A 26,274-nucleotide genomic window follows, 5' to 3' on the forward strand; every position below is an offset into this window, starting at 1 on the left:
GCAGTGTCAAGCCAGCATACAGAGCCCTAGGCGCCCCAAAAGGGTGCAGCACTGAACATTGTCTCACTTCCCAGGGTCTCTTGAACTAATGGATATATTGTTTGGCTTGTGGTTAAACCAGCCCTTCCCACAGCTGCTGGAACCCATAATACCCATGTGTGCAGACCCCTAGCAAGGTGGAATAGGGCCACTAGAGAAGGGCCAGTCACATGGCAGGCTAAGGAACCTCTGAGAAGAGAAAGGGGGTGTGGGAGGGTGGCTTAAACAAGAATAGGTGTTTGGAGACAAAGGGGCTGTTCTGTTGGTTTGTCTTTCTGCCTTCTGCATCTTACCAATGGGACAGTGCAGGTCTCCTGGGGACTCAGCCTCTCCTGATGCCTAACCTTCCTCCTCTAGGTCCTCAGGCTATATAACTTTGCAGCTGTCTACATGCCCAGTATTAGCAGCTGTGGACTGGCCCGGGTTGTGGGGGGCACTGTTGAGCCCAGCAGTTTATAACCTTTCCATTCTGAGGCACCTTTGACCTACAGTGATTCTCAGATGTGGAAAACATACCTTTCGCATTCCAAGGTTGGAATAAGGTCTATTTGTGAGAGCATTTATATATCTTCCTCTTCCTGACAAAAGTCTTGGTATATAACCAGGGTGTGTCAGTCTTATGCCATCTGTGGACAGCTCAGCTGAGAGCAGGATCTAAGAGCACTGTCCCTACAGGTCACAGCCCTCAGAGCTGAGATACCTGTCCTGCCTTTCACAGCCTCTTTCTGCATGACTGGTATATGCCAGGGGCCTTCAAGTCACTACTTTACAGCTGTGCCCACAAAGGCCAAGGCAGCCCTTGTATAAGGCAATGGTAGTTTGAAGTGCAAAGCCGGGTCAGGGACTCTCCTATTTTGCACTACAGTTCCTGACACCTGAGCAGATGTGATGTACTATCCCTGCTCTACCTGGGCTGGTCTTTTATTTTTCTGTCTGTGCAAGTTACCTCAGACCCAATGGTGGGGGAATGAGACAAGATATTCAAACAAACAAACCAAGAAAACTTTATAAGGGTCTGACAGGCAAACTGAAGATGAAGGAATGTAAAGCATTCCTTACATTCCTGAGCTGGCAGCTGCTTTGCTATTATCAGTTAATTTGAGCTAGAAGTCCTATACCCAGAGCAACTAAGCTTTTTGATATGTTCTAAGATCAATCAGGATAAGTCTTTTTTTTTCTTTTTTTTCTTTTTTCTTTTAAAAAAAGGAGTATCTCAAGAACTTCAGGACAGCATCCCAAACCTGGGAATCATAAACTCATTTTGGTACTCTGACCATGGCATGGGGGTGGGGGTAAGGCTGTAAAAGAACCTGCCAGATGCCAAGGCCAAGAAGTCCATTGTACTGCGTCAACCTGCAATACTTTTTAAAAATTTTTTGGTACTGGGAGTTGAACACATGGGTGATTTACATCTGAGCGACACCCCAGTCCTTTTTAAAATTTTGAGATGGGGTCACACTACTAAGTTGCTGAGGCTGGTCTTGAACTAGCAATCCTCCTGCTCAGCCTCCTGCTCCCAGCTCCTAATTTTTTTCATGCAGCTGCATATATGATTTGCAGGAGATGATTTGGTTTCCAAGGCCAGGAATGGGTGGCAGAGGCAGTAAGTGCAAAGAAGGATCAAAACATTTTACACCAATGATGCAAATGCTTTCATTCTGTCACCAGTGAAGTGTGTCCATGTGGCTAGACTTGATGATTTTTTAAAGAACAGGTGGCAGTTTATACACACGATTCTAAATCCCACACAATGGGGATGAGAACTCTTGTCTTCAAACCCAGAACACGGAGCCAAATTTAGCTCACGGGCAGAAGTGGGAACTGAAGCCCATCTCTGCCATGGTCATTGTACCAGCCCCGCCCCACTTCCTGTAGGAGCCTCAAAGTGCTGTGTGCAGTGAGTGAAACAGAAATAACATCAACTAACCACGGGCAAAAAGGTTTAATCAGTTTCTCACACCAGGCAGTAACAGCAAGTGGAAGGGTGGTGGCCACCCACGGCCAGCTTCAGGAGTGTGGCCTCACCGCAAATGACCACAGCCCCAGGGTTTGCCCCCCAACCCAAAAAAAGAACCCCAGTGGTTCTGGTAAACTGTGCACTGTGAGCAAATCCTCCCCAGAAAGCTTGGGGTGAGGGAAGAGCCTTCCCTGGCACTTCAGGTCCAGCATGCAAAGTGGTGGAAGCCTCTGGAAGGGTGTTTCCACCTGATCTCTCCAAATACCAACTGACTGGTGATGGGCAGCACTAGGCAGGTTCTGCCCTGTAGCCTCAACCTCAGGAAGGGTTTGGCTGAGAAGACTCACCCTCACTTCCCTCCCAGGCCTACTGTATGAGTTCAGTGGAAACAAGTCCTCTGGGTCCACTGCCCCATTTTGCAGACCAGGCTGCTGCGCTGGTGGAAGGGGAAGAATGGTCTTTGTATGTACAACAGAAAAATGCATCCCAGGACATGGATGGGAGGTGTCAGGAGGGCACATATCCACAGCAGAAGCAGCAGCCCTGACCCAGGCCCCGGTACAGGATAGGCAGCTGATCTTACGGGAGATAGTGGCTGATCAATCACCTCTAGTCAGTCAAAAATAGCCCCAGCGTGGCCTCCTCCAAACCCAAAACTGACCAAGTATAATTTTTAGTTGCTAAAACAAGAAGAGGCTAGTTTCATTTCCTTGTGTATTTTTTCTTTAAAAAAAAAAAAAAGCAAAACCAAGCAAACCCTGCTTCAGCCAGCCTTGTCTTAACCAAGGCCTCTGAGATTCCAAGACAGGTCCTTCTCCATTGTTCCTTACCAGCTGTCCTGGGTCTAGAGCACCCACATGGCTCCCAACATGGCTATAAAAGGGAGGGCCCAAATACCAGTTGAAGAGCCAGAGAGGGGTCAGAGGACAGGCAGCCATGAGGATGATGCCTGAAGGATCTGACTTTCTCCAACAGGGACAGAAAGGCAGAGTTGGCCAAGGAGACCACACTGGGCTTAACTCCGCCTAATGGCTATGGCCCAGGTTCTGTGAAAATACACGTCCTCAAGCTTCACTTGACACCTGCTCAGGCCCCAGGCTCAAAACTAAAGATGTGTGCAAATTTTCAGGGAGCCCATCAGGTGGCTCCATCTCCTGCCTACCCTCTGTGGGGCTGGTAGGCTGAAGCTATTGGGGTCAGCTGTGCCCCATCCGTGCTGCAAACTCTTCTTTCCTTTATAGGAAACCAGGAAGATGTTCCCCATTCCTAGCACCTTCCTTCCTTGCCCTGGTCTTCAAAACCACCCCCTTGACTCCATAACCCCTCCCAGAAACATAGCACTGAGGAAAGCAGGGACCACTAGCTGCTGGCAAAGTGCTTGAAAACCAGCATGATGTGCAAAGTCAGCCAAAAAAAAGCCTGTTGGTCCCGCCTCAGGGGGCACCTAGTCCTTGGGGATGTTGGGAGGTGGGATCTGCAGGTCAGAGGGCTCAACTCCCCATATGTCCCGCGCGTACTCAGTGATAGTCCGGTCACTGGAGAACTTGCCAGAGCAGGCAATGTTCTTGATGACCTTCTTGGTCCACTCCTTGGGGTTCTGTGGGGGAGGGAAAGACTGATTAATCTTTGGCCCTCTGGTGGGGCCAAGGGCTCCCAAGAGAGCCTGAGCTTCTGGAATGTCAGGACTGTTTCCAGTTGAGCCTGGGAAAAAGATATTACAGTCGTGTGCTCAGAGGATAGGGGAAATGCTACCAAATGACTACATATAAGGGACACGAAGCCTAAGAGAAGACCTCCCCCCTGCAATATACATACATACATACATACATAGCATAGAAACACCATCAGGTAAGCATTTGCCACAGGTGGACCCACAGGAGATGGTCAAGCAGTCTTTTGCCCAGGGCCTCACTCACCATATCTTCCTCCAGAGTCTTGCAGCTGCCCTAAGACTATACCCAACACCAGGAGGGGTCTGCAGAAAGGCCAGACTCTCAAGTCATACCAGATTGAGGGACAAGTTTCCTCCCAAAGCCCTGCTGGGGAGCTCAGTTTCAAACTCCCATGTTCCTACTCTCAGCCATGAAAGTTGTTTCCCCAAGAAAAGAAGTGATAGGGCTGCCCTAGAGGCTGGCAGGGCACACGAGTAACAAATCACAGCTCTAGACCCCGCCACTCTTGGCCAAAAATCTGCTTGTACAGTTTGGGAAATGAAAAATCTGACCCAGCAAGTCTATAACAGATCACCCAGCTGCCCCTGGGGTCCATGAGCCTTACCCGATACAGCTGATCCACTTGGGCCTGGCACTGCATGTAGGCTTCATAGTCTGCAAACACTTTGAACCTAAAATTAGGACAAGATAGTAGGTCAGGCTGATAAGTGGCAGCTGGTGGGAAGCCCTGCTTCCATGCTGTCCTAGGGGACAGTCCCTCAGCCAGACATCAGCAATCACCTGCCTGGCCTGGCCCTCATGTCCTGCAGGCTTCGTTAAGGGGCTGGAATGAACAAGTCCACCCCACTCATGGGGCTAGATTGTGCCAGGTCCATCTGACCACAGGGCTTCCCTGTGAGCAACATTTATGTCCAGGGGATGCTATTTGAGAAATCTTATTTCAACCCAATATTCCTTTAAGGAGATGTATTTACAGCACAACCAGCACACGCAGGTCTACTAGAGCTGCACATACCCAGAGTATCCTGTGCAGGATACTCTGGCAGCAGTCTATTTCACTGCCAGGGCCAAGGGGCACTGACTGATGACTGGCACCTCCATTTAGCTATCTATTCCAAGTCTGAGAATTGGTAACCTAGGAAAAAGTTATTTGTGGTCCCTGATGTTCTGGACAAAAATGCAGGATTTATGAATAAAAATATGCATGTTTCTTCACTGTTGAGAACAGAAGCACAGCTCATAAAATTCACAATTCACAATTTTAAAAGTCCTTTCTGTTGAGTGCAGTGAGACATGCCTATAATCCCAGTGACTCGGGAGGCTTAGACAGGAAGAACTCAGCAAGACCCTATCTCCAAAAACAAAACAAAAAGTTCTTTCTTCCTCATAGATCTCAGCAGGGTCCAGTTTCAGCTTCAAGCCATATATGAACTGGTCATAATCTGGTCTGACTGAAGCTGGTCCACCACAGTTCTCAAAGAGCAAAACCAAAACTAAGTCAAAGGCCAGTGAAAGTAAGAGTAAGTGAGGTTAATTCCCAGGATTCATCAGATTCAACTTTTACTAGCAAAAAACTCCCATAAGACAAATAGTATCAACCAGTTAACTTGTAATATGACTGTATACCATTTACGGCCATGTGTTAACTGCACCCTGATAAAATGCCAGTTACATTATAACTTTACAATGTCACAAGCAAGTTCCATTTTAACCATGGTGTGTCCTGAGAGTTGACACTTGCCACAATTCTATCAACCTTCCAAGTCACCTCCCTGCTGGTTCTGGGTCAGCCTGTTCATGCTCCCTGACTGCCCTCTACTGGCCTCCTGAGAACATGACCGTCTCTGATACCCAGGGATAATGTCAGCCCAGGGACATCTCCAGCCTCTTGCTCTTGCTGTTGGCTTCTCCTACTGCTGGGGGCCCCCAAGGCATTGCCATAGGCCACTGCAACCTCCAAGCCCTGCTTTTGGCTGTGATTCTCCCAGCTGGCCATCAGGTCTTGTGTGCTGAGGGGGAGAGGGTTTTATGTCACAAATGTGAACTTTCCAACCCTCCAAGAGGTTCCAACTGTCCCAACAGTGAGAACTGCTGGACAGCTGATTAGGGAAGCCAAAACAGTCTATAGGGGTATGTCCCACCTGTCATGGTACATCAGCATGTTGACCACATCTCTGAAGCAGCCTGGATCCTTGGGAGAAAAGAAGCCGCTGCTGATCTGGTCCATGGCCTGCCTCAGTTCAGGTAGGCGCTCATAGTACTCTCTAGCATTGTACCTGCAGGGAGAAGAGCACACTCAATGCCTGGCACCCCCAAGTGGGAAGCTTTAGGAGACAAGCGGTAGAGACATGTGCCTGCCCCAGTTGATGCCCAGGAGGTCCAGGTATCAACCACTGGCCACCTGTGGCTACCAGCCCTTCAGACACAGTTGGTTCAAGTAGTGATGTCCTATAAGGCTAAAGTCAATTCCACTTGCTCCCTCAACTGTTTAAAGAAATTCAGTTACCAGGAAATGTACAATTATATGCACAGCTCACATCACATTTCTACTGGAGAAGACCAGGTTGCTCACAAACTTGCCTCACTGTGAAATCCTGGGCACAGCTTTTAAAAATAGAGGCAGCTCTGTTAGATCAACTTTAGCTGGCCCCAGGATGAAGAAATAAAGCAGAAAGGATAAGACAGAACCAGTCCTGCCCATCAGGAAGGCTGGGAGGAGGTTTGCAGGGGGTGGGGAGTGGTGGCAAGGTGGAAGGGACAACATGAAAACATGAAGGTCCCAGGATGCAGGACAGTGCAGAAGAGCTGTGGAAGGGACAGGTGGAAACTCTATGTGGGTATGTGAGCTCTCTAGGTGACAAGGACACTGTTCTGAGTTTTTAGGTGACATTTGGGTTTCACCGAACTGCTAAGGCTTCACTGATTCCCCAAGAGCTACAAAAGGCAATTAGAAAACAATAACTTGTCTTTTAAATTATTCCTCAGACTGAGGCCATGATGCCTCATGAATGTCAAGGTCATAAAAACAAAGGAAGACTGAGAAATCTCACAATGGGGTACCCTGGATGTGGTCCTGGGGCAGAAAAGGGCACTAATGATGGAATCACAATATGACATGGACTAATAATCTACAATGTGCCACTATAGGTTAATTAATTTTGACAAAGCACCACACTGATTAGTAAGATGTAAACAACAGGGGAAAACAAGAGCAAGGTCGACAGGAGCTCCCTCTACTGAGTTTACAATTTTTCTGAAAATCCAAAACTATTTCAAAATAAAAAGATAATTTACAAATTAGACCAGGAACTTCAATGGTAGGTGCTCTCAACTGACTAAGTGCTCTCAGCAATGGAAGTGCCTGCCCTACCCCAGACTCCCACATCTGTGGGCCTTGTCCTATTTGTAGCCTGGGTGCGGGTGCCCCTAAGGAAGGAGACCCTGCCCTAATGGTGACCTATAAAGACCTCTGCTGGAAGAGGAGCCCTTGATCTGGACCCTGTGGACTCTACATGGAGACAAGCACAGGGATGGCCTGGCTGGGACCCAGATGCTTTGGGCTCAGGAAGAAACTGATGACTCTAGTTTTCCTATGGTCCCGGAGTAATGGATTCCTGCCCAGCCTCAGGCCCTTCACCAGTTGCCTTCCCCCAAAATTGCCACACACTCCCCCAAAGCTGCCATACGCTGTAATAGCACAGGAAGGGACTTGTACCCTTTCTGGTCCAGGGCCTCGACATCCTCCACACGAAGGCCAAAGATGAAGAGGTTCTCAGCCCCAGCCTCCTCAGCCATCTCCACGTTGGCACCATCCATGGTGCCGATGGTAAGCGCCCCATTGAGCATGAACTTCATGTTGCCTGTGCCTGAGGCCTCAGTGCCAGCGGTGGAGATCTGCTGTGACAGGTCAGCAGCTGGAATCACTGCCAGGAATGGGAGACATGTCAGCCCCAGCCCTTTAATCTCATTTATCTCACACCATACTCCCTCCTCCCAATGCCCTTGGCAGGAGATCCTAGGATGGGAAACCTCCATTCTGAGGCTGCTGGGCTAACCACAGGCCCAACCAACCCCAGTCACTCCAGGACCAAGGGGAGCAAGAGACCAGGCAGCCATCTATCTCCTAGTCCCAAAGTGGCCACCTGCCTCTGCAGGGCTCCCCTTCTTGACTGAGGCAGTCTAAGGTAGAAGGCCCAAGATGAAGAACCCTGAGGAGAAGTCCCCCAAGTTACATAGGATTCTTGTCCAGAACTTTCCAGGGACCAAGCCAATACAAGTGAAGTGGGTCCCCAGTCCTGGATTGCTGGTAATATGGTTCCTTCATCCCCATGACACTGACATCTTGATCATCCCATAAGGCTCCTTGGATCATTCCAGGAGGAACCTGAACTCCTGTAGAACCAGAGGACTGGAATGGTTGAGAGCAATTCTTTGTAGCTCATGTGCAAAGGAGTTACTAGGTGTGCACAGTGGGCACAAATACCCAGCTAGATGCTGTGACCTCGTGGCTTCTCCAAAATTCAGGCTCCTTGTGCTCATGATGTGGCAGGCTGAAAGTAGCACAGGTCTTAACTAATATGGTGGCTGCCAGTGTTTCCTCAGCCCAGCAGGCAGCAACTCAACTCAGCCAGCATCAGAGCCCAGTCCCTCCCAAGGAAGAGAGGAAAGGTGATAGAGGATGGCAGGGCAGCAGGAGCTCTAGAGAGACAGAGGTCAAGCCCAATTGTTAGCATGAAGAAGTAAAGGCATCCCCAGCCTCCAGCACTGTGGCACAGCAGAACAGCTGGGGACAGCTAGGTGTTGCTGTGGCATGTCCAAGTAACCAAGGGAAAAGTGAGAAATCTAGACCCCAGCACTAAGGCCCCAAACTGGTACCCCTGTGGCCAGTTCTAAAGATAACAGTAGTCAGGTGGTCTCAAAATAAAGGTGAAGAAGGGCTTCCAGGGAGCAGGAAGGGACAGCAAGACACTTTAGTTATAAGTTCCAGGAAGGGGGCTGGTGTTGTAGGCTGGTGTAGAGCAATTGCCTAGCACGTGGAGGCACTGGGGTTTGATCCTCAGCATCATATAAAAATAAATCATACAAAAACAAATTTAAAAAGGTATTGTGTCCATCTACAACAACATATATATATGTAAAGTTGTATAAACATATAAAGTTGTTCCAGGCAGGACTAACCAACATGAACAAGGTTCCCAGTCCTTTGAGCCTGCCTGGAGGACCCGCAAGCACCAAGTGACCCCCAACAGAGGTAGAAGCAATTCTGGGCAGCAGCCAGACCATGGGGCCTGCTCTGGGGGGCCAATCTGAGCTCATGAAAAAGTAGAGCAAATCAGCCTGCAGTCTTTACTGCCACAACCTACAAAGCAGCATCTGAGTACACAAGTGCCTGGCCTCAGGGGCAGGAAGGGAGCATGGGAATTCCAGGCTCAGATTCCCAATCTTCTGTCTGGTTGTGCAAATCACTTTCCTGCCAAGAAAGGCCCATCCAGATCAAAATGGACATGCTGACATCCTGGGTGGGGAGGGGGTCTCCCCAGAACCAGCCCAAGGTAGAGCAGACCCCAACTAAACTCTCTATGCCAGTCCCCAAGTTACCCCCCAGATAGGACATGAGAGGTAGTTGCTGGCACATGAGAAGTTAGCAGTGTACCTGGAAAGCAAACAGGTGGTGGTAAGCAGGATAGGGGAAGTGAGGGGAAGAAAAGGGAAAGAAGTCACTGGACAGGTGTGGGTCCTACCAGCAAGAAGGATGGAAGCAGCAGGTGTGGTTGAGAGGCAGGAGAGAAGAAAGTAGGGACCAACGAGACCAAGGCAGGGCAATGAGTTAAAGAGAGCAAGAATGCTCAAAGTTTTGTTCTCAGAACCTCCTCTGAGCCTGAGTAATTCCACCTGAGATACACATTCTCCTCAGGCATGCTGCAGATGCTTCATGATGGAAGGAGGGCACTCCCTGAGGTGTTTCACTGCTAGCCTGCAGCCCTGTCCTGGCTGGGTGGGACCTGAGTGTCCAGGGCAGGATGAGGCTGCCTAAAGTTGGGAATGACCCTGGCCAGCACTACCCCTAGGCCCCAGACAGGAGTAAGCCTCCATCCAGTGCAGGCATCCAGGGCTACCTTTCTCAGCCAAGGACACTCGGTAGTTCTCCAGGAAGATCACTTTGAGCCTGTCGCCCACAACTGGATCATGATTAACGACATCGCCGATGGATGTGACCAACTTGATGATCATCTTGGCCATGTGGTATCCAGGAGCTGCCTGGAAAAGAGTTTGGGGTGAAGGTTCAGGAGGGTTAACCTTTACTCTGGGTCCAATAAAAGTCCTTGGAGCATCTGGCAGCACTACTGGGCACATGGGTCTATAAGAGGGTGAACATTAAGCCTCGGAAGCCAGTGATGGATTGGCCAATAGATGCATAGAGGTCACACCCTATAGCATAGCCCCACTGGGGTCAGGGAATGGGAAGTGCCTGACTCTGTGGAGGTTTCAGCTTCTACCCAGCTCTCCTAATGAGTCCTCAGATTTGACCTGTGAAATCTGTTGGCCTCAAATCTGAGTCCAGTCAATGTTTCAGAAATTACAAGATAAGATAAAGATTTCTAGACCTATCAATTTATAGGAAAGAGAAAACTAAAGAACATACTGGAACATTACCAGAGAGATACTTTCAGAAAAAGTAAGCCTAGGGGTCACAAGACAACCCAATTGCTAACAAACATATTGCGGGGTGGGGAGGACGTGGAAGGAAAGCCTACTGAATAAAGAAAATTAAGAGACTATAGATCAATCTCAATGTGAGGACCTTCCTTGGGGTCTGATTCAAACAGTTAAAATATTTGTGGAGCTGGGGGTATGGTTGAATGAAAGAATGCTTACCTAACATGTGCAAGCACAGTAAGGATTTGATCTCCAGTATCACCAATAAGTAACATTATTATTAATAATAACAACTCCAGCCTTTCTCTTACTACCAGCTGCTCAAGAAGCTGAGGCAAGAAGATGAAACTTTTTTAAAAGTCCCTATCATTGTAGACTTCACATACTGAAATATTAACATGACAACATTATATCCAAATAATTTGATTCAAAAACACCAGGCAATGGGGAAGGCAGAGACCAAAAACAATGCAAGGTTAGTGAGTCCTGAGCCTGAGGAGATGCCCTTTCCTCTTTGGCTACCTCTGCAGATGAAGTTAAAGGAGAGGGCAGGCCTGCAGGACAAGGACAGGCACCTGCATCTGCATCACACACCCCAGCCATGTTGCCAGAAGGAGTGCAATCTGCAGATGCACCACAGAAAGCTGATGCAGGGCTGTCCCTCACAAAGAAGCTGCACCCCAGCAACCCAAGACCAGGATACTGGCCAAGTATGATGCTGTGCTGACACTGTGTCTAGTACTCAAACATGTATTACAGTGAAGAGAATTAAATGTACCCATGCTGAGCTCAGAATGGCCTCACATGTGACAGAAGCAGCAATTACAGCTATCTTATAGTCCCTTTGCCATAAGTACCCATGAGACCCTATACAGAGAATACAGAGAAAGGGCACCACACCCTCTTAAGAGGATCCACTGGAGACTGGATCTTGGGGCTAAGGATCAGAGCAGGCAGGTTCCCATCCAATTCCCTCTTATTCAACTGAGTCTAAAAGGAGCTCCTTGCTCCCTTGCAGGACTAGGAACCCACTGGCACTGTGTGCAATGCAGGTACCTGGCTTCAGAGTAGGCAAGTTGCCATCAACCAGAGGAGGAGTGTGTGCATCCCGGGTCCAATATCAAAAAAAGAGTGAAAAGAAAGTCATCTCACCTTGCCCCCAATCATCACAGTCCTGGGCACAAAGGACTTGGTTGGGTCTTTCTTTATTCCTGCATAACAAACAGATGAGATTCAAGTGAGGCAACTTTAAACCAGATAGTCTCTGCCCAGCAAGTCACAGTGACACAGCAACCTAAGAGATCTCTCCAGAGGCTGGACAGGCAGGTTCGGCTATGTGTGTGCTTTAGCCTAAGAGGCACAAGTAGGTAATAGCAGTAAATGGTCCTGGCCCCCCCACCACATGCCTGCTAGGAACTGCCACTTACAGGGAGACAAAGTCACCTCTATGTCTGCACTTCATTCCCAGAAGGTGAGGAGAGAGCAAGAACACTGACTACTAATTGTAGCATACTGAGGAAAGAGGTTCTTCCTAAGGGCTCAGAGGAAAAGCTGCAGATGCACTTCCAGAAAAGCCCAACCCAGAAGCTTGTTTAGATCTGGTCAGTCTATATGGCCCTTGTATGTGATGAGCACACACTTTTAAAATATTATCTGGGCACAGTGGTATGTACCTATAAACCCAGTAACTTGGAAGGCTTAGGCAGGAGGATTGCAAATTCAAGACCTGACTTAGTAACTTAGCAAGACTCTGTCTCAAAATTAAAAAAATAAAAAGGAATGAGGATATAGCTCAGTAGTAGAGCATCCCTGGGTTCAATTCCCAGTACCATAAACAAACAAACAAGCAAGCAAATATCCAAAAGCAATACAAAGTGTATGTATAAATTGAACCTATACTACTCTTTTTTGTAGACACATGAAATGCCCCTAACAAGCACAATGTTTATAAACCAGATGAATCTTACAGAAATAAAAACTGTGCTTAAAATAAAAACTAAACTGAACACAAGACCTAGTCTTGGTGCTGATTATTCCTTGCCTACACCAACGTCTCAAAACCCTACAGCCCCTTCAGAGTCTTTAACTGCTCACCTGCTCATGTACCTCAGACTCTGGCACTGAGTGCACAGGAAAATATACGGCCACTGCTCAAAATAAATGTGCCTATTACTCACACACATGAGAAAGGCAAGGGGTCCAAAGACCAGCTGGTGGGCAAGACAAGTCTTGGGCCAAACTTGGTCCTAAGGAAGGGATGCCAGCTGGAGCCACACAAGGAAAGCCAGAAGGCACCCAGGGACCCACACTCACGGTTGTACAGAGTGATGATGTGCAGGCAGTTAAGCAGTTGCCGCTTGTACTCATGGATCCTCTTCACATGCACATCGAACATGGAGGACGGGTTGATCTTCACCTTGTATTCCTTCTCTAGGAGGGCAGAGAACTTCAGTTTGTTTTCCTGGAGAGAAGCAAGGTGAAGGATGGATGGACAGTTCACAGGAATTCCCGTTAGTTCCCGAGGTCCCATACACTCCAGCTTTCCACCCAGTCCCAAAGCATATCTCTGCCAGGTGAGAAATCATCAGAGAGGGGATGATAGGTTCAGAGACCAGAGCTAGAGGCACTGATAGCACTGGAGAAAGGTGAACAAGGATGACAATTAAAATGAATATATGGGACAAAGTGGGGCAGAAACACATGAAAACCAGGCTGAACAGGAGTCTGGAGCTAAGCAGGAGGAGAAAAGCAGAGTAAAGGACACTCGAAGTGTGACCTGTAGTCAGGGGAAGAAAATGGAGGGATCATGAGGCATAGGAAGTGAAAAACTTCCTATGAAGTTTCATAGGAAGTGAAGAACTGTTTTGGGCTTATAAGACAATGCCACAAGCAGGACAAACGTGCAGACCCATGACCTCCACCCTGCACCATGCTGTGAGAATGTTCTTAGCTTCTGCTAAGGTTGGGAAGCTCCAGCTACTGCTCAGAAATGGAATTATGCTGCAGTCAGCTTCCACAGGCTTCCATATACACCTGTTGCTATGATGACAGAACAAGGTGAAGTCAGGTCTGCCTGAGGATTTGCACACTCCCACCAGTGCATAACGTGAAGTTAAACAAGCCCTCATCTGGAAGGGTGAGTGGGACCTGGACCCTTAGGGGCCTTTCCAAGGTGCTGGGTGGGTCCACACAAACTTTACATGCTGGGCCAGAGGAAGATAAGCTGTGGGGCTGCATGAACCTACCTGCTTGACCTTAGCCACATCCCTGATGAACACTTCATCACTGACTAATGGCAGCAACTTCTTCAGCTGGCTCAAGTCAGTCAGGAAGCCCTCCCCAATTCTCTGGAAAACATAAAGGAGACACATGGCTTCTGTTCACTGCAGCCTCAGTCTCTATGAGTCTGCCCTTGGCCTGTTATCCCATGTTTCTGCTTTCCCTGGGTTCTTCCTGCCCCTCTAGGCCCTCACAACATCCCCATCTAAGGACAACTTGCAACCATGGCCACATGGCCACCATGGCCCTGACTTCCTAAATCAGACCTTAGCTCACCCCTCAATGGCTCACCAGGATGTCCAAGTCCTGTCGACTCAGTCATCCACAACAAACTCATGAATCTCCAGGGACCCCAATTCCCAGGTCCCTGACTGGGACAACCCATTACAGGCTGACACCCAGGGCTAGTGGGACCACTCCCTCCCTCCTACTCCTCCATCACCATGAACAAAGGAGGTGCTACCTCCCTGTCTTCTCACTATAGTAGGCAGTCACTTCAATACCAATACCTCACTGAGAACCCTCTTGCTTATGGATTTCCATTGCTGGCCCAGTCATCTATCCAGCCTCTACTCACTCTTCCCAGCCTCAACTGTATGGAAGCCATACTAGCCTTCTGGACCCTTGAGGGGACCTAGTACTGGACCAGATCTGCCTTCTGTTCTGTTCCTGCCAGCACTTTTCCAGCTCTCAACATCTCAGGGAAAACCCTGATGACTCTAGAGCTCCAGGCATGCAGTGTCCCTATGGCAGCCTCAGGGCACTCTGCTCTTCAAGGGAGACAGGGCACAGACAGCACAGGACCTGGCATCTGAGAGCACATGAATAAGTAAATAATCTGCCAGGTCTCTGGCTCATAACCTTCCCCAGCACAGTCAGTTCCCTCTTCATCAGGAGGCCTTTCCTCTTCCTCAGCCTCTCCTAAAGCTCAGGTGGGCTTCCAAACACATAAAAGGCTACAGCTGGACCAGTGTACCTGTGTCCACAGGCCTTGCCTGCTCATGTCCAGGGGCCACTGCTGGTCAACGTGTAAGTACACAGATTCCCACTGGTTCAGCAACCACTCAGGGGAAGGCCTGATGACCCTGCCCAGTGTCAATTGCAGCATCTAACTCACGGCTTCCTCACAGTCTCAGACCTGGTATCCCCACAGGACATAAGGCAACACTGAGTGCTCACCTCCACGATGATGTCTGCCAGCCCTGGGTTGCACAGCAACAGCCACCGTCGGGGTGTAATGCCATTTGTCTTATTCTGGAATTTCTCTGGTTCCAGCTCATAAAAATCCTTAAAGCTACAAACAGAAAATAGGGAATTGTCAAATGCTGTTTTGAGCCAGGTGAGTAAAAGAACATAAGAACCTTTTTGGGAGTCCTGAAGCTCAGTTTGGCTATTTTATTTCCTGAAAGGTATACAACAACTAGCATCCCTGTGCACTTTGGGACCAGTATAAAGGCAGTGTGTGTCTGCCACATGCAGCTGTGAAGTCTAGTGCTGGCTATAACCTCCCACATATTAGAACTTAGCCATTTTCCAGAGAGGTCTATGGGGAAGCAGGGTCAAGGTCATGATAATGGATACAAAATAGACTTTAGATTTTGAGAAGTTGTTCTGTTTCCCCATCTGTAAGTTGAGAGAAACACCCAACTCTGTAGTTTGCAATAGGCCAGTTGCAGAGGCACATGTCTGTAATCCTGACAACTCAAAAGCCTGAAGCAGGAGGATCACAAGTTTGAGGCCACTCTGAGCAACTTAGTAAGACACTGTCTCAAAATTTAAAAATTAAATAAAAAGGGCTGGGGAATGTGGCTCAGTGGTAGAACAGCAGGCACATGGTTCTGTGCTCAATCCTCGGTACAAAAAAAAAAGTTTGCCATGGGGTTTACTGTACAAAATCCCCTGTGCCAGATAAAACACAGAAGGTCCTCCACCCAGACTAACATGGTTGAGGGTTCCTTCCACCCTCAACCATTAGGGTGCCAAATCCACCACTCACAGGAGGTACTCAACATGCATCTCATGATAGAATGGAAGGAAGGAATTTCTAGATTCTATCAGGTCCTTGACTTCCACCTAGCCCCTGGTGTGGCATCAGGGGCACTCTGGAAGCAGCAAATAGACCAGTAGCTCTAGGCCTCTAGCTACTCTAGCTGTCCAAGAAGACTGGAAGCACAGGAGGAGGAACTGGTGGTACCATGAAAAGCCATATCTCCAACATCACCCATCAAATCAAGGGCAAACCTGCTGATGAGAGGTGTGGTAGGGGTTCTCAGTGGTTCTGTCATTCCCATGAGTCAGCAAAATGGGGTATGTGACGCACCTTGGTCGTGGTGTGTGGCAGGCAGTTCTAGAGGTGGGTCTGGGTGCTGAAAAGGAACTATCTCTGGCTGGGGAGGAAGCTCACTCACACAGACTGCTTCACTATCTCTGAGTGAATCTTCGCTACACCATTCACAGCGTGGGACCCAATCACACATAGGTGGGCCATGTTGATTCGCTTGCAGTCCCCTTCCTCAATCACAGACATCCTCCTCAGGCGGTCCACATCCCCAGGAAACAGGGCAGCCACATGCTGAGGTCAAAAACAGAGTCATAGGTGGAGGGCCAAGAGCCTACTGTGACCCAGTAACTCCCCCAATGTCCAGGCAACAGCCCACCATACCTGTAAGAAGTTCCACCACCTCTAAGAAAGTCCAGGGGCTGCTGTGCTCAGACCTGTACCCTAGAGGCACCCCACTACATGCCTCAGATGCATCTCACAGAGGCCCTGACTCTAGGAAGATAATTACTCCCCATACCTCATGCAGGAAAGGCCCACCCTGAGACTCATAGGGATAAGCTGTCTGAGGAGGACAGCACACCAGCAGGGTGGGACATGCCATTCTATTTACCAAGAGGAAGCTGGACACTGACCCGGCTAACCTAGGCAGCATTCAACTACATTATCATTAGCTGGACAACTGCTCTCTGTAGGTCACATGAGAAGGACAAGCTGTGCTCTGTCCCTGAATCACCCCAAGGCTGCCAGGATGGCCACTGGACATCCAGGAAGAAACACTTGGTCTAAAGTTTGCTTAAGAGTGCAGATGTTTTTAAAAACACTCAAACCTATGCCAGACGTGGTGGCACACGCCTCTTATCCTCCTAGGGCAGGAGGATTGCAAATTCAAAGTCAGTCTCAGCAACTTAGGGAGGTCCTAAGCAACTTAGTGAGACCTTGTCTCAAAATAAAAAATAAAAAGGGGTAGGAATGTAGCTCAGGGGTAAAATAACCTTGGGTTAAATCCTTAGTGCCAAACACTAAAAATAAAAGACCCCAATCTGTGACTCCCACATACAGAGCAGGAATCATGTATGTGGAGTTAGCCAACAGCTCTGCCAGAGGACAGTCTCCAGCCCCTAAGGATTACGGTACCTCTCCCTCTCGCCTGTTGGCCCAGGTGAAGCCCTCCACACCTTGCACTCCACCCCAGCAAGGACTGATACTCACATCCAGGTGCCTCTGGTTGATGGCATAAATGATGTCCAGGTGTCTCGGCAGCAGCTTCTCAAACATGGAAACAGGCCAGCGCTCCAAGGCTTCAGGCAGCACGGTGTGGTTGGTGTAGGCACAGGTCCTCTTTGTGATTTCCCAGGCCTAGACCATTTGAGAATGGTGTATTTATCTTATTTAGAAGCAGATGCCTGGGCAAAGTGACAGTCTGCTTTATAGGGCTGATCTGGAGCCTTCTCCAAGTCTGTAGTTCAGCCTAGGCTCCTCACTTTGCTGACATGACCCTCAGAAGCTTTACAGCCTAACCCATGTACAGACACTCATGTAAATGAATAACATTGACCCTGCTTCCACAGAATCTCCTTTTTTAAAAATATTTTTTAGTTGTTGATGGACTATTTATCTATCTATCTATCTATTTATTTATATGCAGTATTGAGAATCAAACCCAGTGCCAGGCAAGCACTCTACCACTGAGCTACAACTCCAGCTCTGGGAATCTCCTTTTCAATTTTCCTTTTTGTAAAACCTTTTTTATTGGCAAACAAACAGACTGCTGAGAAATTTTTCATTTATTTCCTCTAAACTCATCTGACACTCAAAGTGTGGGACAATGGCCCTGCCGGCTACTGGCCAGGACTGAAGGGGACCTGTGACAAGGCTGCAGCTTCACATACCCCAAGACCAGAAACAGAGTTTAAAAAATAAAAAAATTACCTTAGGATTTTATCTATGTTGATTTAGTTAAAACTCAAGGAAAATCCTGCTATACCAAATAATCTAAGATTATATGAACCATAAAAACAAATCTATAAATATGACAACTTAAAACTTGCAGGTTTTTTTGCCAACCTTCAAGATGGGAAAACTAGCTAAAAGAAGTCCTAAAAAAGGTTAGAGTCCTGTCCTCTCTTCTATCCCTGTCCCAAAAAAAAATATCCATATCCTGAAGCCAGACCCTTTCCCACAGTCATGGTGCTCTCACAGATGATGTCCCCAGATCCTCTGAGGCTGGGAGGAAAGCCCCAACTTCTCAGGACTAGCTGTCATTTAATGCCATGGATGGCACAGTCTAAAGCTCTACAGAGGACACTCACTCCTGTTCTGGTCTGGGGAGGACACTGTCATCCTACATTCTGGTTTTTACAGGTCTGAGGCAGACACCATCTTCCCTTCTCCTCATGGAACACTCACCTTGTCCCAGTCCACCTTCTCCACATCCACCAGGATCCGCATGAGCTCAGGAATGGAGAGGGCCGGGTGGGTGTCATTCAGCTGGATGGCCACCTGCAGTTCCCATGAGGAGTATCATTTGGGTGCCTTGTCACTATGGGTGCCCACAGTAGTCAGTATGTAGAGCCCAGAGAGTGAAGGTGCCCGCCCAGTAGCCCACCCCTAAGGAATATGAACCCAGAGGGGCCTCAAAGAGGGAGCCAGAAGGACACTGAAGCTCTGAGGCCAACTGTGCCCTACAGGCAGCTGTGCACTGGGGCATGTGTGGAATGAGCTGCAGGGCCTGTGGCCCTCCCCTGACAAGGAATTTCCCTTTTCCTAGGCTATGACACTGCTGTTTAAAACAGCTGCACTTGGCCTGCCAGATGCATCCAGCTTTGCAATAGGAGCCTTCTAGTGTCCTTCCCACCTCAATTCCTAACAACACCAGTGTAGTCCTGACGCAGGATGATGAGAACCTGATACTATCATTCTGCCCCCGTCCCTCCAAGGATAAGAAGAAGAAACCTCAAGAGCCTGAGAACATCCTGTCCTTTCTGGCACGGAGCTCACACCCCACAGAGATCACAAACCTTGTCTGGGAACGTCTCAAAACAGGTTCTCACTGGGTCCCGGCAGCCAAACTTGGATGACTTAAAGCGGCGAATGATGTCCTGCAGGGTGGCGGCCACCACAAAGTACTCCTGCTTCAGGCGGAGCTCCTTCCCCTCAAAGAACTAAAAACACAGGGCTGCTGTATACCTGCCACTCACCATCATGGGGCCAACCACAGTCAGTGGGACCAGGGCAAGCTGGAGGGTGCCAGGCTGGGAGGCGTCCTGCACATCTCACTTGCCCCACAATCCTGGGGCCATATTTATCCCTATGGTGACCCAGGTCATATGGCCTGGCTAAGGTCACAGGCAGAAGTTCTCAAATAGCCTACCTGCCTGACGCCAAAGCCAACATGTGCAACTTCAAACAGGGAGGGCATGAATGGCGGCGAGCACAGGGTTACACACCTGTGCAACATATACCAGGACACAAAAAGTCCATTCCATCAATAGCAAAAGGGCCAAATTTGTGAGGAGTGCCAGAGCTATCGGAAACCACAACTCCAAAGTGTATGCATTAGGAAACACTCTCACTTGACATTTTAGAACATGCTTGAAGTCTCATGGGGGCCAGGGTGGAGAGCTGGGGAGGACTGTTACAAGCCTTTCTGCACCAATGCCTTTGCTACTACGCACACAGATTCCTTTAATGAAATAAAACATTCGCTTTTAAAACAGTGAGATTAGCCAGGCGCAGTGACACAGGCGTTTAATTCCAGTAACTCAGGAGGCTCAGACAGGAGGATCCCAAGTTCAAGGCCAGCTTTGACAACTTGGCAAGGTCCTGTCTCAAAATAAAAAACAAAAGGGCTGGAAATGTAGCTCAGTGGTAGGGTGGCCCTGGGTTCAGCCCCCAGTACTGAAGATAAAAGAAAAAAAAAAAGAAAGAAAATGCATGACCAACTAAGACAGGCAAATTTCAACGACTATTCTGATGCTGAGGAGTCAAACCCAGGGTCCTGTACACGCTAAGCACGTGTCCTACCACTGAGCTACATCCCCTCAAGGACTCTTGCCTGACAACACTGACGACAATAAGCCATGAGATGCTAAAATTAGGTGGCAGCAGAGAATCTGGCTGTGACCACCACCTAGCACATGAAGGACATGTGCTAAGACCCTACAAAGTGTCAGATAACACTGCAAAATGTGCTGCTGACCCCAGTGGAAATATGGACCATATTAGAGCCATGGCACATACTAGAGGAGACACTGGCTGGCCCTAGGATCTGAGGAGGCCTGCACAGCACTTCTCTGTATCACGAAGAGTCCACCCAGACCTTGTTAAGGGAGGTAAGTGTATTTCATAGGAGTGTAGATAAGAGAGAGGAGGTTGACAGACTCTGGAAGAGTTTTTACAAGTGAGTCAGGGCAAAGGAACAATGCAGAGTCTTGTTTGGACTTGCTGGACTGGACAGAGGACACCTACACTCACCCCTATTCCTTAGAGGGGTCACATGGGCATGCACATACACAGCCTCACCTCACAAGCCTAAGTTCAGCAATAGGATATACTCGAGGGTCCAGCCTTCAGGTCATTTGTCTGCATTTGAGGCCTATCCAACAGAAGTTACACACATCAGCTACTCACATTGTCATTGGGATACAGGACCCTTGAGATATTCTCAGCCAAGTTCCTGTCCAGGACAGCCTCCACATAGTCCCCCACATTGACTACAAAAAAAAGACAGTGCTCAAGTCAATATGTACCTCTCTCGGTCCTCTGCAGGGCAGGGTCCTGTCAAGTGCAAGCACTGTAGTTGCTCAGTCACTTACTAGAGAAGGCTGAGAAAGTGTAGCCTGAGCAGGAAGCCCCCAGAGCTGCTGTCCTGCTTCATCTCACCCCTGCCCCAAAGGGTGAATAACCTCCTCCCACAGCACCCCACACCCACGCACATCACCAGCCCCCTCACTCTTTTCCTAGGGACATGTGGTCTCAATGACCACGACCCCAGCTGACTGGGTCTTGATGTGAAATCCACACTCACAGGAAGCTATGAGGGGTTCAGGTGCACTCAGCTACATTTCAGAGACTCAAGGAGCTGTGCGGCTTAAGCAGCGAGAGGGATGGGAATGGCAAAGGCATGAGCATTTGGGACAAGCCATCAAAATGGAGACAAGAAAGGGGGTGGCCACTGGCCAGGACGTACAGTCCTTCAGCTTGAAGTCATTGGGCGCCTTGGCAGACCAGAGCCTCATGGTGTTGACAGTGTTGTTCTTGTAGCCGGGCACTGGAGTGTCGTAGGGCATGGCAAGCACCACCTGACCACGTGGAAGACATGCTCAGGGCTGAATCATCAAGAGACCCTTTCCCTTCCTTGGCCTCCCCTTTTCCTGAAGGGACATCTCATACACACACCCATGGCTCTGATGGCTTCAACACCACTGAGAACTGTGGGCCACATGTAGTACCAGCAGGTGGGGTAGATGGCCAGAGCGCCACAAAAATGTCAGAGACCTATCCACATCCACCTAGGGGGTCGATGCCCTTATCCCCATCAGGACGAGCTTCTAGTTGCCATTAGGCAACAGGAGTTAGTGGAGTATTGTCTGGCAGAGAGGAAAGAACACTCTGGCTACTGGACTCACCCCCAACGCACTCCTGCTAAGCTGCAAGTGTGGCTCTCTTTGCTGCATGAAGCATTTTCCACCCTACAGAAAGTTTCTGTCAAAGTGTAAAAAGATGAGGAGACTAAAACCTCCCCTAATTTTATCTAAAGTCCACCCCAAGCTTCCACTCCTAAAAAGAAGTTGGTAATGACTATAAACTGCGGGGTTGCCACCCTCACTCAGCAGTAGCCTGTTCCCTCCAGAGCTCCAGGTCCTGATACCTGTGTGTCCAGCCACTTCACACCCTCAGGGGTATGCTCCACTCTCCCATAGAAGTGCACTGGAAGCATGTACTCAGGCCGCGCTTTCTCCCAGGGGTTGCCATAGCGCAGCCAGTCATCAGCCTCTTCAACCTAGAGGGGCAATGGAGAGGGGCATTCTCAAAGACGGGAGAGTTGGCTACTGCTAGGCTGCCCTGTCCTCATCCTGAGCTGAGATCTCACAGTGCCCACCACTGAAACAAAACCATGGCCTATTTATAAGTAAAGATTTCTAATTCCCACCAAGCCCACATGCTTAAAAATGAACATTTTGCACTGCTTAAAGGAACAAACTCATATAAAAATCTGAAAAAAAAAAAAAAAAAAATCCAGATAAAAAGACATTAAAACTTCACCTGTTTTCACTTACGAAGACAAAAAGAATTCACCTGAATGAAGTATTGACACGTTACAATATGGACAAACCTTGAAAATTATGACAGAAGGGAAAGAAGTCAGTCACAAAAGACCACATATTATATGGCTCCACTTACAGGACATGTACAGAACAGGCAGAACCATTGAGACAGAAAGTAGATCAGTGGTTTTCAGGTACTGGGTGTCACTATAAATGGGTGCAGGATTTCATTCTGGGTGATGAAAATGTTCTGGAGATGGACAGTGGTGCTGGTTACTCCACTCCAAATATACTAAAAACTACTATGTGGCCAGGTGCAGTGGTTCATCCCTGTAATCCCAGCTACTCAGGAGGCTGAAGCACAAAGATCACAAGTTCAAAGCAGCTTCTGCAACTTAGCAAGACCCTGTCTCAAAAAATAAAAAGGGGCTGGGAATGTAGTTCATGATAGAGCTCCTGGGTTAAATCTCCAGTACCACAAAAAAAAAAAAAAAAAGAAAAGAAAAGAAAAGAAAACCACTACCGTATGCTGGCTAGTAGGGAGGCTGAGGCAGATGGGCCAGCCTGGGCAATGTAGTGAGACCCTGCCTCAAAATAAAATAAAAATGTGGGCATATAGCTCAGCATGTATGAGGTTCTGAATTCAATTATCAGTAACACACACACCCATACACAAAATCTATTTTATATCTTGAAAAGCTATTATTTTAAAAAAGAAGAAAAAGAATCATTAAAAATCTACTGCTTTTGCTTGCCTTGCACACACAAGGCCCTGGGTTCAATCCCCAGCACCGGGGGAAAAAAAAAAAAAAAAAAAACTAATGCTTTAAAAATTACACCATAGGTAGGAATGTAACTGTGGTAGAACAGGTTTTCTACATGTTCAAGGCCCTGGGTTCCATCCCCAGCATGAAAAGCATATTATACCACAGATCACAGGTACCAAGGGCCAAGCTATCACCCTGAAAGGTTTGTGATGGGAAGGTCTGAGATCCACCCCTGGAAGACAGCTTCTATACTAGGCCTTCCTCAAAGCAGCTTATCATCCAAAAACTGTCCCCCATGGCACCATGATCAATACAACTACACAAAAGAAAATTCCCATCAATAAGATTAAAAGTAGCCCCACTACTTAGTCCTTCAAGTAGAAGCATTTGGTGGGGGTTGCTTTTCCTTTTTCCTACCATCCTATGGAATGTACTCTGCTTATAAATCATGGGATAAATTAATCTGGTACACAAGTAAATTTTTTTTCTTTTCTTTTTTCTTTTTGGTACTGGGGCACTAGCTATATCTCCAGACTTTTTTGAGACAGGGTCTAGCTTAGTTGCTAAGGGTCTCACTAAGTTACTGAGGCTGGCCTCAAACTTGCAATCCTCCTGCCTCAGCCTCCCAAGTTGCTGGGATTATAGGCATGCACCACTGTGCCTGGCCAGGTGAATGAATTCTGAAGAATAAAGTAACTAAAAAAATTTTTCGGGGCTGGGGTTGTGGCTCAGTGGTGGAGCATTTTGCCTGGCATGTGTGAGGCACTAGGTTCAATCCTCTGCACCACACAAAAATAAATAAAATAAAGGTATTATGTCCATCTGCAACTAAAAATATATTTTTTTAAATTTCTTTATGGTGCTGGGGTTGACAGCAGGGGCTTGTGAGCACTATACCACTAAGATACACCTCCAGTCCCTCAAAATGTTAGAAGATTTTATGGTGAGCATGCCTGACAGGATGAACTCTGAGAATACCACCTTCTGCCCCATGTGTGGACACCCATGGGAAAACCAGCATGTAGCCCATAACACCCTAACCCCCAGGTGCAGGTAGCCCTATCTGGGGGCTCCGGGAAGATTCAGATGGGTTTCTGTGTCCTGCCCCACATGACTTCCCTGTCACCACACAGGAGCTATTTGCAGAGGGGCCATCTTGGCAGGGCCGCCAAGAACTAGAGAATATATAGGGCACTATGCAGCTGGCTGCCCTCTCACTGTATTTTGCAGAGGCCTTAACTTGAAGTCTCTCCAGGGAATGAAGAGCAAAATAATTTGAACTGAAAATGTATCCACTTACTTCCATGTATAAACAAGAATTGGAAACCAGTGAAAAGACCAGTGTCACTCACCTGCCAGCCATTGACAATCTTCTGGTTAAAAATCCCAAATTCATAGCGGATTCCGTAGCCATATGCTGCCAGGCCCAGGGTGGCCATTGAATCAAGGAAACAGGCTGAAAAATCCAATCATAGATCAGACCATCAGCAAAATGGAAGCTGTTGGGCACCAAAGCCCCAGTGGGAAGTGGCTGGCCCATAGTCAGACAATGACTGGATGGTGACCAAGCCAGCTCAGGTTTCATGAAATTCAGGTATACTAAACTCCTCTCACCCCTGGGACCTGGGGCCATGCCAAGCAAATACCAATGTGTGGGTGTGGGAGGAGGGAGTACAAAAAGGTGAAGAATCCCATGGAGATCATAGTGAAGCCTGATACTTCTCTAAACACCAAGTCCCCTCACTGCCAACTCTCTCTCAGACATCTTCACTTGTTCATGAGACCTTCTCACCTCTCTGCACATTTTACTTTAAATCAATGTAGTTTTCATAGCAAGGACAATCACAAACTTCTCCCCACAAGCTGATGAAATAAACACATAAATGGGTCCAGTGATGTACATTTCATGACCCATAAGACTTCAATACCCAAGCTCCAAAATGAAATCAGAGTCCCCAGAAGGCAGCTGAAGAAGCATGTCACAGAACTAAGCTCTTGTTCCAATCAAAACTTCTTAAAAGACAAACATAATAAAAATAATGGTTTGAATAAAGACTCAGAAGGCAGACTTAGTAAACTTCTGGATTAAGAACAGAGAGCTGGGGGTATGCTCATTGATAGAGCACTTATCTCACATATGCACACAAAGCCCTGGGTTTGATTCCTAGCACTAAAATAAAACAAAGGAAGGGAGGGAAAGAGGGAGGACCCCCCCACATGGAACACTGGCAAGTAAAATAAATGTTCAATTCATCATGCCTGAGTGTCAGGTGCTCTGCTAGTGGAGGGAGATGAGGAAGATCCACAAATGTATGAGCTGGACTCTTTCAGTGAAACTCATTCTTAAAAGACAGAAGCAGACCAGATCAAGTCACACTTGATTTGGTGCTGCCCAAGTCTACCCCTACTGGGAGGGATCTGTAAAGATAGCTGGTTGTTCACAGCAGGCCAGAGGAAGGTGAGTAGGGAGGTAGAACGCACAGGGGCAAGTGGCAAGGAAAAGTATCTGGAAAAGTCAAAGGACCCAAGAGCACTACAATGGATGTGGATCCCCAGGGGATGGGACAAGCCCAGCTAACAATTACTAGCCTTGAGGTCAGAGGTAGAGTTCACCAGTCCCCCACAAAGGCTGCCTCAGAGTATATTAAAGGACATGTGTGCCATGGGAAAAATAAAGGAGGCTGAGGATTATATCCAGCTTAGGGAACCAGGTCCTATACTTATTGAGGAAGAACAAAGTAGGAATCTAGCAATGACCAATCAAATGTAATGGGGGTTGGCGGGAACTAAGTGGTCGAAATTCTAGCAGCTCAGTCCCTGGTAGAAGCCCAGGCACACAGCCTCACACTCAGGGTGCCAAGAGGCTTGCTCTGTTGAGCTGGGAATGGTCTCCTGGGAGCAAAGGCAGCAACAGCAAGATGTGCTTGGCCTGAACTCACTGCATTTGAGAGGAGAATATAGAAGACACATGTGGATTGAGGGCAGACAGGACAAATTTTTTCTTTATATAGATCCATCTGTTATTTGAGAAAAATACGTTGCATTTAGAATTTTTGAAGAATTTAAGTTGACATTTAAAAACCTACTTTCACATACACATTTTAGGGCGTACACTTAGTTCACAAAAATGACAACTTCCCAAGCAGGGACTGAAGTGGCTCAAGGCCAGGCCACCCTCCACACCCATCCACACACTTCCACAAAACCACTATTTCTACTTCCATGTTCTTTACCTAGCTTCCTCTGTCTAGAAAGGCTGGCAAAAAGAATTAAAATAGATAACAACAACATTGCATATATTCTTAAATATGGTAGCCAAAGGTAGCAATATGCCCCAAAGGCATAGCTCAGGGCC

The 26,274-nt window shown here is 47.9% G+C and overlaps 1 protein-coding gene across 1 annotated transcript in view; it reads right to left on the reverse strand.

Annotated features, from left to right (window-relative positions):
• Window positions 1–2,727: 2,727 nt before the first annotated feature.
• PYGB (glycogen phosphorylase B) overlaps window positions 2,728–26,274 on the reverse strand; it is a 44,323-nt gene continuing 20,776 nt past the window's right edge. Inside the window, exons 4-20 of the mRNA XM_079123335.1 lie at window positions 24,272–24,375; window positions 21,756–21,887; window positions 21,075–21,186; window positions 20,516–20,598; window positions 18,904–19,047; window positions 18,293–18,385; window positions 17,096–17,242; window positions 16,014–16,177; window positions 14,785–14,899; window positions 13,572–13,673; window positions 12,640–12,787; window positions 11,479–11,537; window positions 9,786–9,927; window positions 7,385–7,592; window positions 5,811–5,945; window positions 4,274–4,340; window positions 2,728–3,593 (exon numbers count right to left, since the gene is read on the reverse strand). Coding sequence (XP_078979461.1) covers window positions 3,441–3,593; window positions 4,274–4,340; window positions 5,811–5,945; window positions 7,385–7,592; window positions 9,786–9,927; window positions 11,479–11,537; window positions 12,640–12,787; window positions 13,572–13,673; window positions 14,785–14,899; window positions 16,014–16,177; window positions 17,096–17,242; window positions 18,293–18,385; window positions 18,904–19,047; window positions 20,516–20,598; window positions 21,075–21,186; window positions 21,756–21,887; window positions 24,272–24,375 — 2,108 coding nt within the window. The 3' untranslated portion in view covers window positions 2,728–3,440. The remainder of the gene's footprint in view (window positions 3,594–4,273; window positions 4,341–5,810; window positions 5,946–7,384; window positions 7,593–9,785; window positions 9,928–11,478; window positions 11,538–12,639; window positions 12,788–13,571; window positions 13,674–14,784; window positions 14,900–16,013; window positions 16,178–17,095; window positions 17,243–18,292; window positions 18,386–18,903; window positions 19,048–20,515; window positions 20,599–21,074; window positions 21,187–21,755; window positions 21,888–24,271; window positions 24,376–26,274) is intronic.

This window comes from Sciurus vulgaris (genome assembly GCF_902686455.1).
Source record: "Sciurus vulgaris genome assembly, chromosome: 2".
NCBI classification, from domain to species: Eukaryota; Metazoa; Chordata; class Mammalia; order Rodentia; family Sciuridae; genus Sciurus; species Sciurus vulgaris.